The sequence below is a fragment of the Zootoca vivipara genome, chromosome 16, assembly GCF_963506605.1.
Source record: "Zootoca vivipara chromosome 16, rZooViv1.1, whole genome shotgun sequence".
Classification (NCBI taxonomy): Eukaryota; Metazoa; Chordata; class Lepidosauria; order Squamata; family Lacertidae; genus Zootoca; species Zootoca vivipara.
The window spans coordinates 36,834,998-36,855,459 of record NC_083291.1 but is presented as its reverse complement, the minus strand read 5'-3'; the positions used below and the strand labels follow the sequence as shown (position 1 = coordinate 36,855,459).

Below are 20,462 nucleotides of genomic sequence, written 5' to 3'. Positions count from 1 at the left end.
GCCCGTGAAGCCTCTGAGACCCCCTTCCCTAGGTTCACTACCTCCCCAGAGGTGAGAATTGCTACTTTTTTCTCCCTTGAAATGTACACGGAGCTTAAGGAGGAAGTTGAAAGAGTGATGTTCTTTCCCACTTCCTTTTTTCGCCTTTATTGCACTTTTCAAGGCTCAGATTCTGCTGGATCTGACTTTTGGGGGAAGCATTTGCGTATGTGTGTGGGGGGGTGCACTTTCTCTTTGTTTCTATGTGTGGGGGCTGATCCAGGGGAGGGGAGAGAGGAGTGACTGGAGAGGGTGGCACCATAGCTGCCAAGTCTCCCGTTTTCCCCGGGAAATCCCCGTTTTTCCAGCTGTTCCTAGCTGAAAAAAACGGATTTTTTTTGTATTTTCCCGGTTTATTCTGGTGCGGCGGCCATTTTGGAACTGGGCGGAGCATGCTCAGAAGCGACTTTTGATGCTGCTCTGCCCAGTACCAAAATGGCTGCAGTGCGACTTCTGGCACGACGGCCATTTTGGAACTGGGCAAAGCAGCATCAAAAGTCACTTCTGAGCATGCTCCGCCCAGTTCCAAAATGGCGGCAGCGCTACTTCCGGTCTGCTATTTCCGGCCCGGTCCCTTATTTCTCTGACAGCAACTTGGCAGGTATGGGTGGCACCCACTGAAAAGTTCAAATGTACCCACAGACCTAAAAGGTCAATGAGCGCTAACCTCAATGGTACCACAAGCACGCAGCAGAAAGACACTTCAATGATGACTTATACCAGCCAGCTCAAGTTGTGTTTGAAGCCACCAACCATTTCATGGCCATCTTGCACTTTTCCCTGTTACAGTGTTGCAGCATCCCACCCCCAAAGAAGGAAGTGCCCCCACCACTAGGCCACCCAGCCCTCCTCCTACCACACAGTCCCTCCGGGCAAGATCAGAGCTGAGACTGCCATCCCTCCCGGACTTCCTCTCTCATTCCGACTCACCTTCAGCACCTCCACGGGAACCTGCGCAGGGGCAGGGCGCGCGAGGGGACTCATGGAAATGGCAGGCGTGGAAGGCGCAGGGGGCCCCGGAGTGAACTGTGCCGCCTGCTGCTGCTCCCGGCGCTCTTGTTCTTGCGTCTGCGCCCGCATCAGCTGCTGCCGGAGAAGCACGCGGGACGACATGGCGGGACCCTGAGCTGGGGCACTCGGAGGGCTGCCGGAACAGAGGAAGGAGACACACACACAGAAGGAGAGAGAGAGAGAGAGAGAGAGAACATTCAGCAGCCATCAAGGAAATCTCACTACATAGCCAGGGTTATGCGCACTCCTATAATGAAACTAGTGACAAGATTCCCTGCCCTGACACAACCTGGAAGCAGAACAAAACAGGCAGTCAAAAGCTGATGTTACTAACGGAACTTTAGATTAAGCACATTAGAGAACTATTTTTTAAAAATGTATAAAATTGGGATGTCAGCCTCAGAGATGGAATAGAAATAAAAATCTACTGAACAGGAGAATTTAATGTCAGATGTCTATAGAACATTTAATGCTGAGATTCTCATCCATTTGAGTGTACATCTTTATCAGACAATAGTTCCGTCAGTTGGTAAAGTTCTTTTAAAAGAAAAATTTGTGGCTGGGGCAGCCTGAATCAGATGGGCAGCACATAAATAATAAAATTATTATAATTTCAGATTTCAACAAAGGCTAGAACCTCCAGCTGCTTTTTATATGCTCCGGCATTCCTTTATGACCTATGTATCAAAACCATCATTTTCAAGACAACCCTCATCACAAGCATGACAGATTTACAACTAGACTTGATGGTCTGATAAAGTTGATAATCTTTACTTGGACTCATGGGCAACTACTCATTCTAAATGCCTATTTTATATTTTTGTTTTTCATCTTTTAATTTGCCTGTTATAATTGTTCTCTCTCATACACATTGTAAAATGAAATAATAAAACACTCTACAAAAAAAAAAAAAAGATCACAAAGTCTAATTTCTTTCCAGCCTACAAAATACCGAGGCCTGTTTTCATTTCATTCTAGCTTTAAAAACTACACAGACAATTTATAAGAACGGGCTTTGTGTTATTGATTTTATTTATTTATTGGGCTTATTACCTGTCCTTGAACCCAGAAATTCCCAAGGGGGCTGACAACATTTTCATTACAAAAGCAAATAGTGGGAGAAGGCCGTTTGCATATGTAAATTAAACAAGTAATTGTGGGTGCCATTAAAGGATGGGAAATTCCATTAGCTATCCATACAGTAACAAAATAAATGAACAAGCTAGGCTGCTTTGATCATTGTGCCGGGAGAATGCCCTGATCCGTAACAGGGACAGAGTACTACATAACTGCAGCTGATCTGCAGATCATCACACTAAAACACCCAGAAAGGTGGCTTAGAGGTGGCTGAGGTGGCTTAAAATCAGAGCTTCGAGAAAGAGAAAAAGGTGCTGGGGGAGAGGGAGGAACATTTTCAGACCCCCTTGGATGTGAGGAAGAAACAGATATGTGGTCAATTTCTGCTGAATAATTAGCCACAAGAACGGCAGATCCCTGTGATTAAGGGCCTATCTCCACTCACCGGTCATAGTCCTTTAACTGCAGCCCCCAACCCTTCTTCTCCAACACACCTAATCTCCCTGCATTGTTCTCTTTCCCTGCTCTGCAACCAACAACTCTGAATCTCCCTTTCTCTTTAAGCAGCCCCTGCCTACATCCTGCAAGGTAAACGCAAAGGACCCCTAACAGTTAAGTCCAGTTGCGAACGACTCTGGGGTTGTGGCGCTCATCTCGCTTTACTGGCTGAGGGAGCCAATGTTTGTCCGCAGACAGTTTTTCCGGGTCATGTGGCCAGCATGACTAAGCCGCTTCTGGCATGTGGCCAGCATGACTAAGCCGCTTCTGGCACAGTCGGAGGTTCATTTTTCTATGGCCATGCCTCGCAAGACGAAGCGGCAGCCATAGAAAACCTCGTCGTCTTGCGAGGCAACCTCCGATCGCAAAATCCATTCGTCTAGCAAAAAATTACAGGGCATTTGTTAAGCGAGGCATCACTGTACCTACATCACAGAAAAGGCGGTCTACAACAGAAATTCGAGATGCCAGGGATTAATGTGGGACCTTCTGTGTGCAAAACTGATGCTCTACCTCTGAGCTACTTGCCCTTCCCTGTATGGCTCAGTGTTGCTGCGGAGAAATCAGATCAGGAAACCCAGTTGCACATCCTGTGCTCTGCAGAGTTGGATGCAGGAGACAGCATTGGGTTGACAGAGAAGGGGAATTTCCCCCATCTTGTTTGCTTCCCTCCCCACTGTTTGCATTGCATCAGAGGGCTGCCTGCCTCGCTAAGTCCAAAGGTGAACATGGGTCAGCGAACAACAGCCAGCTTCTACAGTCAGTGCATACCAAACCCAGTCCAACTGACAGGCAATCGCTGATTTTTGTGGGGGTCCCTCTGGACACGGAAGAGGGCAGAATGGGGGCAGGACAGGGTGGGGTGGAAATAACTCCGCTGACGCACACAGAGGCCAGGAATGGAAACCCCACGCAGAATGGTCACTGCCTTTAAAAAAAACTGTGCCGGCAGAAGTCTTGGGCATTTCCTAAACATGTGCATGCCCCTATACAGTGGTACCTTGGTTCTCAAACCGCTGCAAACCTAGAAGTAAGTGTTCCATTTTTTGACAGTTTTTCAGAAGCCAAATGTTTCAGAAGCCAAATGGCTGTCGGCTATTGTTTCCGGGGCACCTGTACTGGAAGTACCTTGGTTTCTGAACATTTTGGAAGTCAAACAAACTTACAGAATGGATTAAGTTTGGAGCTTTTGTTTTCGATATTTAATTTGCATTTTTGTTTTTGAGGCTTTTTTGGTTAATTTGTTTTTGTGACTGTGTGGAACCCAGTTCAGCTACTTATCGACTGATTGTGTGACTGCGGAAATGGATAAAAGCCCCCCCATCCAAATAATGACTATCATCAGTGCAGGTCAGAAAAACAAATGTATTTTAATTTTTATCATCTACAATGCCGCCTTATTTATTTTATAGTACAATACATTGATTATTGCTTTCCGTTTATGGATCAATGGTCTCATTAAATACTAAAATTCATGATAAATTGCTGTTTTAGGGGTTGTTTTTAAAAGTCTGGAACGGATTAATCTGTTTTACATTGCTTTCTATGGGAAAGTACACCTTGGTTTTGGAACAGACTTCTGGAACGGATTAAGTTTGAGAACCAAGGTACCACTGTATTAGAATCTTCAGCAAGGGCAGCAATTCTGTCCAGAGACATTATCACTGCCAAGGGACATGGGCAAGGTAAAAAGTAACAATGGCTTAGCCCATAGGTCGGCAATGTCCGGCCCATGGGCCGGATGCGGCCCACAGAGGCAGTTTATCCAGCCCATAAACCGCTGGGTCACTGAGCTGCCCGCTCGGCAAGTCCCCCATGTGCTGCGCTAAACCGGCACAGCGCGGCGCAGGGACTCGCCGAGTGGTGCTGGAAATCGCTTCTGTGCATGCCCAAACACGATTTTTGGCTTCTGGACATGTGCAGAAGCAATTTCCAGAGCCCTGGACATGGGCAGCGCGGTGCCAGAAATCACTTCTGCACATGTCCGGCCCCCGGATTGTCCATCGAAATGATCCGGCCCACGGCCGGAAAACGTTGCCAACATCTGGCTTAGCCTGACCTCACGTCATCTTGCCTCTTTTCCTCTCCCTAGGAGGCTGCAGTCCTTAAACGAGCGACCATACTGTTCCAGCTGGGACGTGGGTGGCGCTATGGTCTAAACCACAGAGCCTAGAGCTTGTCAATCAGAAGGTCGGCGGTTCGAATCCCCACGATGGGGTGAGTTCACCCCAAGGTGATCTTGGGGTATTCGGAAAGCTCTCCCCCTCGCAGCCCAGAGGGCCTACCCTCAAGCTTACAAGATGGTTCCAAGATGGCTGCCCTCTGGCTCCTTACCTGACTCCAATGGGCTGGCTCTTCAGTTCGTAGAAGTTGTCACTGCTCAGCGAGAGGATATTCTCCAGGTCTATGTCAGCCACAATCCCAGACTCTGGCAGGAGGGAGTTGAAGCTGTTGGAAGAAAATACAAAGGACAACGGAGTCAGAAAGGCGAGTTCTCTTAGAACTGCAAAGGCTGTTATCTTGGACAACAGGCTGAGACACAGCCCCAACTAAGCCTTTCTCCATACAGCAGAAAACATGCATTTAGCCAGCTTTGCTGAGTAGGTAAACTGTGCCCTTTTCTGGAGACATCTGACTTGACCATGGCCGTTCACAATCTTCACAGTGGACTCCTGAAACACGTGAAGAAACATCCCTAACATTCAACAGGTGCAGAAAGGCCACCACTGGACGGCTACCTGGGCTAGGTAAATCAGAGCATATTATTCCAGTCTTGTCCAATCTGCACTGATTGACTAATTTCCAGGTTAAAGTTAGGGGACTGTTTGTATCTTAAAAACACGTTTGGGACGGCCTTCTCCTACTATGCTCATCCCACTCACACCCAGCTTGTGTCAATGCCAGTGGTCTGCTCTGTGTGTTCCTCACTGACGGAAGTACAGCAGATATCCAGAAAGAGCAGGGCCCGCAGGGTCATGGAATCATAGAACTATAGAGTTGGAAGGGACCAGGGGGTCATCTAGTCCAACCCCCTGCAATGCAGGGTCTTTTCAGCTGTGGCTCCAGAGAGAGTGTGCTTTTAGATGCCCTGGCAAACATGGCTTTTCGGAGACCTCTCTACCGCTGCTGCAATGGCCCAATGTCTTTTTTTAAAAAAAAAGTCTGCCTGCTGCATTTATTATTTTGATGGACTGTGCCTTTTTATTTGCTGCACTCTCGCTGTTTAAGAACTGACAAACTATTGTTCAAATTGTTCATCTTCAGTCTCAGTAGGAAATTTAGAACTTTTGAGGAAGAAAGCCAGAATTCTTGTAGTAACAACTGTTCATGTAGCAGACGGATGTTCTCCCAAAGTGGTGCACCAAAGACGTTCTGGACTACAACTCCCCTCATCCCTGATCCTTGGCCTTGCCTGCTGGGACTGATGGGAGTTGTAGTCCAAAACAACTGGAATGCACCAGGGCTGGGGAAAAGGCTATTGGAAGTATACCAGCATTTGCACTTTTTCTCAACTTCCTTGATGCCATCTTTTACCGCATGTTGTGTACCAGTCTGCGTTTTAAGCTCAGGTTCCTCCCTCTCCTCCCTTAAATCTCTGTTGAGTACCTCTTAGTCCTGTTTCACACAGCAAGGCTGAACCAATGGGAATGTGGAGTGTACACGCCTACGCCTGTGTGGCATACGACAGCAGCCACAATGGGACAGTGGCACAGAGATCACCTCCCAAAACCAGCTTTATTGCAATTTATCAAGATGAGCCTGGAGCAGACAGAGGAGCATTGATGCCAGGGCTGTGTGGGCATAACAGAAAGAGTGGAATGGCTGGGTCAGTGTGTTCGCACGGCCACAGCCCCATGGCTACCTACCCTGTTCCAGCTCTACCCAGCATAGCTGCCAAGTCTCCCGTCTTCCCCGGGAAATCCCCGTTTTTCCAGCTGTTCCTAGCTGAAAAAAACGGAATTTTTTGTTTTTCCCCGGTTTATTCTGGCGCGACGGCCATTTTGGAACTGGGCGGAGCATGCTCAGAAGCAACTTTTGATGCTGCTCTGGCCAGTTCCAAAATGGCTGCAGTGCGACTTCTGGCGCGACGGCCATTTTGGAACTGGGCAAAGCAGCATCAAAAGTCACTTCTGAGCATGCTCCGCCCAGTTCCAAAATGGCGGCAGCGCTACTTCCGGTCTGCTACTTCCGGCCCGGTCCCTTATTTCTCCGACAGCAACTTGGCAGGTATGCTGCCCAGTGTGGATCCAGAATTGGCCTCCACAGTCACTTACGGACCCATTGTTAAAATCGTGTTTATGGAAGACAATCTTACTCGGCTACAAGTGATCGCCAAAGAAGAAGAAAGAAGATCTCCACAAGCTTTGCCCCACCACCCAGGCCCCTCCCGGTGCTGTGGGAATGAGAATGCTGAACGAGGACTTGGGAAACCCAGGTTCAAATCCCCACTTGGCTGTGAAGCTCACAAAAGCAGAAAGGCTTTCTCTTCTGGTGTGCCAAATATCAGGAAGCGAAAGAGAATTCACGGCTACAGACTGTACAGAATGCCATAATAAAAAGAAAGTAGCAGTATTGGGACTGAATTTGGGGGAAAGGAGAGAGAATCCCACACACAGAACTAAGAAACATGGGGTTGTTGTGTCTGCAAACCCAGATATAGACCTGGCCTCTCCCAGCCACCTTGTCCCATCTTCCTAACAGGCCCGCTTTTCTTCTACTCTAGCAGGATAACGGCTCCCCTAAAAAATACCAATGGTGTATTTTAGCATTAAAAATTATCCAGAAGTGACTTTTGATGCTGCTTTGCCCAGTTCCAAAATGGCCGCCCCGCCAGAAGTCGCACTGCAGCCATTTTGGAACTGGGCAGAGCAGCATCAAAAGTCGCTTCTGCGCATGCTCCGCCCAGTTCCAAAATGGCCGTCGCGCCAGAATAAACCGGGGAAAAAAATCTGTTTTTTCAGCTAGGAACAGCTGGAAAAACGGGGATTTCCCGGGGAAAACGGGAGACTTGGCAGCTATGTTCCTACTCTATGTGGGATGCATGTACATGGCTGAACACCGCAGTAACCGAGATGTGTGGCAGACAGTTACACCTATAGTGGTAACAACAGGAATCCTATGGCACCTTTTAAGACCGACAAATTCACAGGTAGTGCAAAATGCAGCAGCCTGTTGGTTGACTGGCGCCAGCGATATGGATTATAATACAGTGGCACCTCAGTTTAAGAACAGTCCTGTTTACGAACAATTCGGTTTACGAACTCTGCAAAACCGGAAGTAGTGTCCTGGTTTGAGAACTTTACCTCGGTCTAAGAACGGAATCCGAACAGTAGAAGGGCACCGGCAGCGGGAGGCCTCATTAGGGAAAGCGCGCCTCGGTTTAAGAACAGTTTTGGTTTAAGAAAGGACTTCTGGAACGGATTAAGTTCGTAAACCAAGGTACCACTGTATATCATGCAGAAACAGTTACTCTGGACTACCAGTCAGTTTCTCAGTTCAATCAGAAGTGCTGGTTCCCACCTACAAAAGCCCTAAAGAGCTTGAGACAAGGGTACCTAAATGACCATCTGTTCCCACATGATGGTACAGTGGTGCCTCGCAAGACAAATTTAATTCGTTCTGTGAGTCAATTCGTTTTGCGAAAAATTCGTCTTGCGAATCCCATAGGAATGCATTAAACATTTTTTTATTTCATTTTTTGCCCATAGGAACGCATTAATTGAATTTCAATGCATTCCTGTGGGAAACCGCGATTCGCTAGATGAATTTTTCACAAAACGAATTCGCCTTGTGAGGCAACCTCTGATCGCCAAACCCATTTGTCTAGCGAAAAATTCGTCTAGCAGGGCATTCGTCTAGTGAGGTACCACTGTACCTACATATTGAAATTGGCCTCAACGGCCCCACTTCATGTTTGTGAGTCTTCTAGGATACTCCATCCCCCACCCCGAGCTTTTCCTTTCCCTCCAACATTCAGTCCAAATGCCAACCATGGCCAGTCCTCAATGGGCTGTTTAAGATTTTCCCTCTGTAAAGATTTTCTGTGTTTATGGGGTTCCATAATCTCAACCTTCTCATATTTACAGTGGTACTTCTGGTTCAGAACGTAATTCGTTCCAGAGGTCTGTTCTTAAGCTGAAACCGTTCTTAACCTGAGGTACCACTTTAGCTGATAGGGCCTCCCGCTGCTGCCGCCATGCCGCCGGCGCGATTTCTGTTCTCATCCTGAGGTCAAGTTCTTAACCCGAGGTACTACTCCTGGGTTAGTGGAGCCTGTAACCCAAAGTGTTTGTATCCCGAGGTAACACTGTACTTCAAAACAGTAAACTAGAGGAGTTTGCTAACTCCGTTCAATGTACACCAAACTTGGCACAGATATGGAGCTGGCTTGCTTCCTAGGTGTATACATTCCTATTCCAACACTACCATTGTTGTCCATAATGCATCTGATAGGACAGGGACTGTGAGCAGATCCATTAAGCACATCCAACACTGTACTGTAGTTTGTTAAGGGTGCTGGGAATTGTAGCTTGTGTGGAAAACTACAGTTCCCAGGACTGTGTGGGGTAAGCCGAGTGCTTTGAAGGTGTGTTGGATGAATGGACTGTTAATGTATGGTGTTAAACTGCCTTGCAGCACCTCGGTTTGCAGAGTGCCTACCGTAATACAATCCCCGCTGCCTGATACCAGTAACTTGAAGATCTGGTGTCAGCTTAGGCCAGTGGTTCCCAACAGGTGGTCCGGGGACCCCCAGGGGTCCGCGAGCTATGCCAGAGGGGTCCGCAAGATGCTATTAGAATAAAAAATATATTAAATATATTTCGTATGATAACAGATTTTTTGTTTTGGCCGCTTCCTGCATGAGCAGAGTCTAGCGCAAAACTAGAATTAGATAGAGGCAGTAGTTCTGCTGTATGCCGTTAGGTGGCGCTTTACAAACACTACTGTTTTGCAAAGAGGCAGCGTGCACATTCTACTAACGCTCACCTCCCCAAGATGCTTTGCGCGCGTCGGCTTCATTTGTGCACTACTACGCAGGTACCCTGTCTTCTCCATTCCCCTACCTCCTCCCTGGCGCGCGCTGCCTCTTTGCAAAACAGTAGTGTTTGTAAACAAAGCGTTGTTTTTCGCGGAAGCTACAGTTCGCATAGTTAAAAATGGACCGTTGGTTTAAAAGTGGTTCGTTAAAACGACAAAGGCCTACAGATGAAGAGGAAGAACTGTAAAAAATGTATAAATATAAAATATAAAAAGACTCTTAATTTGGCTCTCACTTTTTAATTTTAGGATTAGGAATTAATGGGGGTCCTTGTCACAATAGCGGCTCAATGAGGGGTCCTCGAGAAAATTTTGTTGGGAACCCCTGGCTTAGACAATACTGAGCTGAATGGATACATGTTCTAACTCTATATACAGCAGGTTCTGATGCTGCTATAATAATAACATAATAATAATAATAATAATAATAATAATAATAATAATAATAATCCTATATAATAATGTCCAAGTTGTCCCTGCGTCCAAGCTGTCCCGTGTGTCCCTGGGTCACTGCGCATGTGCCCCAGGGATACAGGGATTGGACAGCAGAGACTGCGCGCGCGCGCACTCTCCCCCCCCTCTGCCTCCTCCAACCGCCGCTCCCGCCGGACACCGCCTCACTGCAGGGCACGTCAGGGAAGCGAGGGTGGAGGCCGGCAAAGGCCTCCTCACAACCCTCCCTGGCCGTGAGGAGCGGCGGTTGGAGGAGGCAGGGGGGGAGAGTGCACGCGTCCTTCCTGTCGGCGGCTGCGGGAGAGGAACGGAGGAGGAGAACGCAGCGCTTTCTCCTCCGTTCCTGTCCCCCTGCCGCCGACAGCAAGGACAGGTCCCAGGGTTCGGAGAAGCGCTGCACAAGCGCTTCTCCGAACCCCAGGATGTTCTAGCGCCCGTTATTAAACGGGCTGAAATACACTAGTAATAATAATAATATAATATTTATTATTTATACCCCACCCATCCGGCTGGGTTTCCCCAGCCACTCTGGGCAGCTTCCAATATTAAAATACATTAAAATATCACACATTTAAAACTTCCCTAAACTGGGCTGCCTTCAGATGTTTTCTAAATGTCAGGTAGTTGTTTATCTCTTTAACATCTGATGGGAGGGCATTCCACAGGGCGGGTGCCACTACCGAGAAGGCCCTCTGCCTGGTTCTCTGTAGTTTGCTTCTCGCAATGAGGGAACCGCCAGGAGGCCCTCGGTGCTGGACCTCAGTGTCCGGGCAGAACGATGGGGGAGGAGACGCTCCTTCACGTATACAGTGGAACCTCGGTTTATGAACACCTCGGTTTATGAATTTTCGGTTTATGAACACCGCAGACCCATCCGGAATGGATTAATTCACTTTCCATTACTTTTAATGGGAAAGTTCGCTTCAGTTTATGAACGCTTCAGTTTATGAACAGACTTCCGGAACCAATTACACCCATGCTTCAGTTTATGAACGCTTCAGTTTAAGTACTCCGCGGACCCGTCTGGAACGGATTAATCCACTTTCCATTACTTTCAATGGGAAAGTTCGCTTCAGTTTATGAACGGTTACTCTGCGGACCGTCTGGAACGGATTAATCCACTTTCCATTACTTTCAATGGGAATGTTCGCTTCAGTTTATGAACGCTTCAGTTTATGAACAGACTTCCGGAACCAATTGTGTTCATAAACCGAGGTACCACTGTACTGGGCCGAGTCCAAACCAACATAGAAACCATTACTCCAGACAACCCACTATTTCTGTCTCCCTAGTCTTATATATCCAGAGTCACTACCATGCCCTTCCAAAACAACCGTTCCACAATTCCTCTTGTGCAGCATTCACACAAGACACAGCGCAAGTTGATGTTCTTCTATCTATGATGTACATTCTAGATCTGTGGGGCAAGTGCGAAAGCAAAGGGGCTGTAATCAATTTATGAGCACACTAGACAATCCAACAGCAACAAAACTCTTAACCTGATTTTAAAACCTGCAACCTGGGATTGCCCCCTCCATTTCAATTAGAACTTTACTTTTGATTAAGTGTGTGGATGGATCAGCCATGCAACTTTTGGGCAAAGATATTCACAATTAGCTTTAGCCAATATCAGCAAATAGGGATGCAAGCTGTCAGTGGAAGATCCATCAACTACAGCTGTTGCAGTGTTTATTTTCGCAGCAATAAACACTGCTGTTACCAAAGAATGGGGGGGGGAAATAGAATAGAAGGCAGCTTGTGCTCACAATGAATGGTGGTGGTTGTTTTTTTCAGCTAAAGTTGTAACAAGAGCAGGCTTCCTGAACCTGATGCCCTACAGAAGATGTTGGACTCCAACTCCCATCAGCCCCAGTCAGCACAGCCAATAGTCAAGGAATATGGGAGTTGTAAGCCTACAACATCTGGCGATCTCTAGGCTGAGAAAGGCTATTGTATGTCCTCCAATATATATTCCCGCCACTGCCACAAAAAACACCATCTATGATGAGGTTTGGTAATATGTACACATCAAACTTACCAACCAAACAACTTGTTAAAAAGCTGGTAATCAACTAAAATTCTTTAATCAGCTGACAGCATTTATACAGCATGTTTCAGCAGCCTAAACAATTCATCTAAATCGGTGCTTCCCAAACTTGGGTCTCCAGCTGTTTTTGGACTACAACTCCCATCATCCCTAGCTAGCAAGACCAGTGGTCAGGGATGATGGGAATTGCAGTCCAAAAACTGCGGGCGACCTAAGCTTGCGAAACACTGATCAACATTATTTCTGTGCGCTCTTGCAAAGGCCAGTATTATTAGCGCCATATGGCAGACGGGAGACAAGCACACCAATCCTATAAATACCTACTCGGAAGTAAGTCCCAGTGAGTTCAATGGCACTTCCAGGTTGTGTTAGGACAGGCATCCCCAAACTGCAGCCCTCCATATGTTTTGGCTTACAACTCCCATGATCCCTAGCTAAGAGGACCAGTGGTCAGGGGTGATGGGAATTGTAGTCCAAAACATCTGGAGGGCAGAAGTTTGGGGTGCCTGTGTTAGGTGCAGCAAAGTTGCAATCTTATACAGTGGTACCTTGGTTCTCGAACGGCTTAGTTTTCGAACAGATCAGCTCCCGAACGCCGCAAACCCGGAAGTAAGTGTTCCAGTTTGCAAACGTTTTTCGGAAGCCAAACGTCCAACGCAGCTTCCGCTTGAGTGCAGGAAGCTCCAGCAGCCAATTGGAAGCCTCGCCTTGGTTTTTGAATGGTTTCGGGAGTCGAACGGACTCCCAGAACGGATTAAGTTTGAGAGCTTACGTGCAAATAAGCCCCACTGACCATAGTGGGCATTACTTCTCAGTAAAAGCCATAGGATTGCAGCAGGCGGCCACTTAGTGCAGGGACTGAGAACCGGTGGCCCTGCAGATGTTTCTGGCCATGGCGGCGGAGGCTGCTGGGACTCCTGCTACCGCGGCGGGTCACGAGGTTCCTCATCTCTGCACTGAATGACTTTTCAAGAGCAAAGATGAAATTTGAAGGTGGTCATCCCAGCAGCTCCTCTTCCCAGAAACTGCACCGCACAGCTCTGTGCAGAGGAGTTACGAAACCTCACCACCACCACCACGCACGCAAGCAACCTCCTTCAAGAGGACTAGTACAGGCATCCCCAAACTGCGGCCCTCCAGATGTTTTGGCTTACAACTCCCATGATCCCTAGCTAAGAGGACCAGTGGTCAGGGGTGATGGGAATTGTAGTCCAAAACATTTGGAGGGCCGAAGTTTGGGGATGCCTGGACTAGTAACTTCCGATTAAAAAGCCAACTCTCTCCTTCTCTTGACATGAACCGGGGGAGGGAGGGGGAGTGGCAGTGGCAAGAACTTCCTGCAATCTTTGGCTAGGCGCCAAGTTCGCTGAACGAGATGGGATTCATTTCAAACTTGTTGGGGGCGCACATTAAAAATAAATAAATCTGGATCTCAAATATCACGTTATGTATTTTTCTTTTCTTTGCTTTGACCTGTAGTTATTTGTGTTCATTTATGCGCGAGAGGGTTGTGTTATAAGAAGCCACGAAAGGGGATAGTTCTGCTGGCTGCTTTGCGCAAAAGCGCTTTTCCCGAAAAATAAATCCCAGCCTACAACTCCACCTCTTCTCTTTCCCCCCCACCCCAAAAAAAACAACCAGGTCAGCGATGTTGGGAAGGAGGGGGGCGTTGCTGGGAGTTTCCTAAGCCCGTGAGAACTAAGATCGGGCCCGGATCTCGCTCACCTCCTCCTCCCTTGCCGGCGTCTTTTCCCCAGCTCGCCGCGGGGTCGGGCTGCTCCTCCACCAGCCGGCCGGGGGAAGGAGCGCCCGGCGGAAGAAGGACGCTCAGCACTGGCTGCGGGCGCCGCGATCCGAGGGCGCCTTCGCTTCCCTGCCCCACTTTAGGCCTCTGCAGCCCAGGGCTGGCGGCGGCTGCATTTCCTGGTGTGGGCCATTTTGGAGAAGCATTTTAACCCGGCATCCCTGGCTGCGTGGGAAGGAGGGGAGCGCAAGCAGAACCCGCCCTGTGTGTGTGTTGCACGCACACGCGCAGCGCCTTCTTCACCACAAGCCCGAGCTGCTTTCCCGCGAAGTGAGCCACTTTCCCACTCCCGATCTCCCTTTCTCTCTCCTCCCCAATCCACACGAGCAAACGCAATCCGTGTTGCGCATCCGCAAACGCGCCCTTGTTTTGAAGCTATTAATAGCGAGCCCGGGAGTGCAAGCGGCTCGGCAGTGCTCCCCGCTGGCCGGCAGGGGGCGGCGTGGAGGCTTCATTCCAATCCCCCAAGGGGCCCCCACCCTTTCCTCCTGCGGTGGGCGGGGGATGCTTAAAGGGACCGCGCCTGGATTCTTCAATATGCTTACGGTACTATTTGTCTTCGTTTGCTGCGTTGTCGCCGCACCCTGAGCAGAGAAACGAGTTGCAGGCATGGGAAGGAATGTATCGGAGGCAAGATTTTAAACAGACTAGTCTCTGTTATATCTTGTAAATTTATCATAATATTTTACTTTTATATATTTTGAACACAGTTTCTCAAAGCTCAAACTGATAAAAAACACAACACATACGCTCAACGATGTTGCAAAAGAGACTAGTTGGCTTGGCAACTATATCAGCTAAAAATGTCCAGGCACCAGCACTGGACCTGAAGGAATCAGTGACAAAACTTGCAAAGTGAGATTTTGATGCACCTGAAATTGAAACTTTTTAAGACACTTAAATTTGAACATCACAATTCACAGGATTATTCAAAATGATTTGTGTGTTGTTGATAACATTTTCTTTTGCATTTGAGAAAGATCATCACCCAGTGCGCCATGTGGCTGAAATAAGACAAGGGAGGCCTGCAACAAAATGTTGCAGTGTGTCTTCCTCTCCTAAGGGGAGGACTCAAGCCAGCCTGGAAGGAACAGAAGCCCCATGGGGAGGGGGGAAGCAGATACCTTTGCTTGACCACCCTATAATCCTTTTCCTGCTGTGCTACATAGCTACCATCAATGGAAGAGTACTGGCTTTGCATCCAAAAGACCCCAGGTTCTTTTGCCAGCATCTCCAGTTATGGCTGGAAAAGACCCCTCTCTGAAACCCTCAAGACTGCTGCTGCCAGACAGTGTTGACAATACTGGGACAGATAGATCAATGGTCTGACTTAGCCTAAGCTTCCTATAGTTCTAACCTCAGCATTTTATAGTTATATTGGGGAGGTGTTTTGGGCAGTATATAGAAGCTACTAGCTTCTTTTGTGTTGCTGTTTCACTTCCAGTTGATAGTGAACTTAGTGGTTGAGTGCCTATTAGAAGGAATGACAACACATTAAAATAATAAACTGTAGTATTATCCCTGTTTTGCAGATGGGACAAACTGGATCTGAGAGAATGACTCACTAAACCCAATCCAGAGCTGTATCCAGGGGGGGGGAGCTTTCTTTGTCCAGAGAGGCGCTGTTGAGGCTCCCAGCCTCTGTGTGTGCCAAACTGGGTCTTTGACCCGGGTGAAATAAAGCCTCGTTTCACCCCTGCCCAACCCTAACCATGTCTACTCAGAAGCCAATCCTACTGAATCAAATGGGTGGGGTTAGGATTGCAACCAAAGTCTATGAGAAAGGTAAGACCTGAACGCAGGTCTTGCAAGTCCACATCCCACTGCCCATACCTTACAAGCAACAAATGTATCTGCTCTAAGTCCACAGTTTCCCCACTCACCTCCCCAGACATATTTCAGACATCATGTGGGTAAACTACTGGGGTTTATCCAAAAGTGGGCCCAGAATTTGTCTTCCCACCCAGCCAATGGTCTGGCATGTAGCCAATGGAAGCTGTAGTCGAGCAAGATGAGTGTCTTTTAACCCTGATGGCTATATTCTAGCTCAGGGGTCCCCAAACTAAGTCCCAGGGGCCAGATGCAGCCCAATTGCCTTCTAAATCCGGCCTGCGGACGGTCTGGGAATCAGCATGTTTTTACATCAGTAAAGGTAAAGGGTAAAGGGACCCCTGACCATTAGGTCCAGTCGTGACCGACTCTGGGGTTGCGCGCTCATCTCGCATTATTGGCCGAGGGAGCCGGCGTACAGCTTCCAGGTCATGTGGCCAGCATGACAAAGCCGCTTCTGGCAAACCAGAGCAGCACGTGGAAACACCGTTTACCTTCCCGCTGTAGCGGTTCCTATTTATCTACTTGCATTTTGATGTGCTTTTGAAGTGCTAGGTTGGCAGGAGCTGGGACCAAGCAACGGGAGCTCACCCCGTCACAGGGATTCGAACCGCCGACCTTCTGATCAGCAAGCCCTAGGCTCAGTGGTTTAACCACAGCGCCACCTGGGTCCCCTTTTACATCAGTAGAATGGGTCGTTTTATTTAAAATGCATCTCTGGGTTATTTGCGGGGCCTGCCTGGTGTTTTTACAAGAGTAGAATGTGTCCTTTTATTTAAAATGCATCTCTGAGTTATTTGTGGGGCATACAAATTCGTTCTTTTTTTTTTCAAAATATAGTCCGGCCCCCCACAAGGACTGAGGGACAGTGGACCGGCCCCCTGCTGGAAAAGTGTGCTGACCCCTGTTCTAGCTCTACTGTCAGAGTTGCTGGAAACCACAGGAGGGGAGGGGAAATGCAGTTGCACTCAGATGATCAGATCCTGTTTCTGAGCTTCTTCCCCAGGCCGGGCATTGTGAGTGCTGCTGGCCTAGATTGGACCTTCGCCTGATCCAGCAGGGCTTGGGCATTCTTATGTTATTGAGGACCACAAGTTCCCCATCCTTGCTCTGATCAACAGAGACCACTATCCTGTTTCCCCACATCATTTGTCAGACTTGCGTCTCAAAGGTCCATCATCTACATTTGTTGTTTTTCCAAAGCCCAATAAGCCAAGAGTGCACATCTCAGCAAAAGTCCAGCTTCTTGTGTCTGAGGCAAGAGGCCTGGGGGGGTTGGGGGCAGGGAGAACGGAACAGAAATGTGAATTTGAACGACAGTCAACAAGAGAGCCCAAGGCTGGCACTGATCGACTCACAGGTAAAAGTTGAGATCAGCAGAAAGTTTTTGCAGAAAAAAGGAAGAGAGAGGCACTACTGTCAGCAAAACAGGAGGAAAGTGAGTCATTGAGTCTCTCTCCTCCCGCCCCCGCCCCCCCCCCCCCCCGCCCCAGACACACACCATGAACACACAGATAATTTTGTGGTTTCCTGCAAATTCAAACCACGGGGCTGGGAAAACACCAGGAGCCGGCAGGACACAGAGCTTTTGTGTCCCTGTTCCAAACCTGACAGGCCTGGATTTTGCAGGGGAAATCCTAGGTCTTCTTTTTTCACTTTAATTTGGGTTATATAGTTAACCCCTAGGTCATGGAAGTCCAGCCTCAACTGGGTGAGAGGTGGTAAGAGACATGCTTTTAGCACATGCTCAGACACCTCCTTTCCACTCTTCTTCCTAAGGCCCAGGCTTCTGACATTAGAACCAGCTCTTTGTGCTTAACCCAGGTGAGCCCACACTCAGATGAAAAGCAGTTTTACATGCTGTGCACCACAAGAAGGGAAATAAAATAAGGGTACTGTAGTACAGTTCCTAAACCCAGCTGATCTACAGCTAAAGTGTCTTAAAACTGAAAGCAGGAAAGTCTTATCGACTGTATAGCCTCCAAGCAGTGTTTGAAACTCCCGTTGTTCTAGGCGCATTTTGTGACAGAGAATTTCATTAGCGTGAGCAGTTTCTTAATAATAGGGACAGGGGAAGGACTGCCATGTGAAAAATGAACAGTTCATTCATTTTCAGCTTTGTATTCTCGTTATAAAAAAGCATGCCTAGGCATACAGTTGTTGCGCCCATAAGCTAAGTTTAAGGTGCCATTTAGCTGCTAGCTTTCATATCTCAGTTTCTAACACTGCCTCCAAGACATTAAAAAAGCCCTAACCAATAAACAACACTTCCTTTTCCACAATGGGGGGGGGGGGAGAGAGAGAGAGAGAGAGAGAGAAGAAAAAAAAACCCACAGACCCCGATTCTCAATAATGCCAGTGCTCCCTCCAGGAGTCACGTCTGACCCTATGCACAAGAGCAGAGTTCTCTTTTTTTCACGCCGCTCCGACGACATGTCGGCGAACAATTTGACTGCCACAGCGAACACGTGTCGGGCCTCTCCCCACGAGTCGTCCTGTCCACGTGCCTTGAAACGCTAGCCTAGCGGGAAACGCAGCCGGCCTTTCTTGCACAAGCAGCACCCAAGTGCCGTTGCACGGATAAGAGATCTGAGAGGCGACTCCTCGGACTCTCCAGGGGCGCCTGCCGGAGATGCCCCGCCGCCCCTCTTCCCGATCCTGCCGCGACCCCCTAAATGCGCGGGGGGGGGCGCCTTCTCACCTGAGCAGCTGGACCGCGTCCGTGGATCGCGGGTCTTCCACCAGGACGTAGACCGTGGCGGGGGGCGGCTCCGGGTTGGGGGTCCTCTCGCTCGTGTCATGGGACATCATTCCCCCGCCCCCCCGACTGGAGCCCCCCCCCCCGCGGTAGATAATCTGGGGCTCCCGGCGGTTAATGCGGGGAGAGGCGCTCCGGATCCAAGTTGGGGAGAATCGCGCAGAAGCGATTCAGGCCAAAGAGCTGCGGGTGGGTGGGTGGCGGGTTCAAGAGACCCGTCTCCTCCCAAAGCTGGAGAAAAACATCCAGCCGGAGTGTTGCTTCATTTTCCGGCTGGAGAGGGAGCAAAGGGGGGGATCTCCACGGGAAATGACATCAGGCTGGGATCCTCCCCCGGGTGGAGCTGGGATCGAAGGCGATCTCTTGCCAAGGCGAAGCGAATGGGGTCTTAACATTTGTCGGCGCTCAGCTGGGATGTGGACTGGGATCGTTAGCAAGCGTGCATCTGAGCATGTGCAGAATGATCGCCGCCGCGGATGACTGAGATTGCAGGTCTGAGTCTGGCTTGTCAACTTGTGCCCTTGAACCTCACATTTTTAGACGGATGTCTTCCCTGCATGATGTTGCCAACTTGGGGGGGGGGGGTAGGTTATTGAAGTTCTCTCACCCTGGCCAGCAGGGGTATAGTGTATACGGTAGTTTTCACTCAGGTCCACATCAGTTAATTTAGGCGGGAAACCCTGGGCTGTTGTTACAATGTTGTAACTGAGGCTGAGCCGTTCAGTTAGTTCTGTTCCAGACTTCCATCTTACTAATAAAGAGCTGCTTGGAGAAATTGCTGTGTCGTCTGCTATGTCTACCCACTATTTAACAGGTTAGGTCTCCCTCAGTGATGGGCAACCTTTTGAGCTTGGTGTGTCAAAATTTGCCAAAAAACCGAGCATTACTCGGGGGGCATGTCACTTCAAGGAAAAAAACCATAATTTCGCGATATTTATAGTTTAAATAACAAAAATGTATAATTGTAATATATAACTGTATTTAATAAACCAAAAACTAATTATTTAACCAAACCAAAAAACCTTTATTTATCACAAAGTGCCCAGAGTTGTTGAGCTTTTGGGGGGGAGCTGCGAACTTTTGGAGGTTTTTGGGGGGGATGCAAAAGTTGCTTTGCTTTTGGGGGGGTGCCCCAAAGCTGCTGCACTTTTTTGGGGGGGGGAGAGAACAAAAATAAATGACTACTAATACCTTCACTGGAACTAACACGCAGGACCGACATAGTCAGCCAAAGCGCCAAAAAAACCCAGCACAGAACGGGTTAAAAATGAACACTGTTACACCCAATCATAGTCTACCAAAGCGCCAGAAAAAAACACAGAAAGGGTTAAAAAACCAATCTCTGGCTACCAGCAACAGCGGAGAGAACAAATGGAAAAACAACAACAACAACAACAACAGCTCGAATGGGCCGATGGGGCGCGTGCCAGCAGTGAGGGCTCTGCGTGTCACGTCTGACACGCGTGTCATAGGTTCGCCATCACTACCCTAAGGCAACCAATAGCTGGGATTTGTGAGAGAAGCAGATTCCAGGGTCCCGATCTGATCTGGTGTTTGCCGCCCCCCACCCCACAGCATGCTCTCCCAAAGGAACTTGCAATACTCTTCCCATCCTGTATTAATTCAGCTTTCAGCCAAGACTCTGTTCCAACCTTGCCTGTTTGAATTTGCTAAATTTCTGTCGTTATTCATGGTTATCGTATTTTATTAATTCATTCGCAAGAGCACATAAATTATTAAAGAGATTTGTTATACCGGCAAATCTGGCAATATTGCCTTGCCATCAGAAAATCAAGCCATCGATTCCCGCATTGCAGGGGGTTGGACTAGATGACCCTAGGGTCCCTTCCAACCTTTAAGAGTCTATGATTCTATAAATCAATGGGTTTCATTACCACAGGTAATAG

At 48.4% G+C, this 20,462-nt stretch overlaps 1 protein-coding gene across 1 annotated transcript in view; it reads right to left on the bottom strand.

The window, feature by feature from the left end:
• TFE3 (transcription factor binding to IGHM enhancer 3) overlaps positions 1 to 18,855 on the bottom strand; it is a 29,591-nt gene extending 10,736 nt beyond the window's left edge. Inside the window, 3 exon segments of the mRNA XM_035140932.2 lie at positions 970 to 1,183; positions 4,960 to 5,073; positions 18,499 to 18,855. Coding sequence (XP_034996823.2) covers positions 970 to 1,183; positions 4,960 to 5,073; positions 18,499 to 18,608 — 438 coding nt within the window. The 5' untranslated portion in view covers positions 18,609 to 18,855.
• Between the last annotated feature and the right edge of the window lie 1,607 nt (positions 18,856 to 20,462).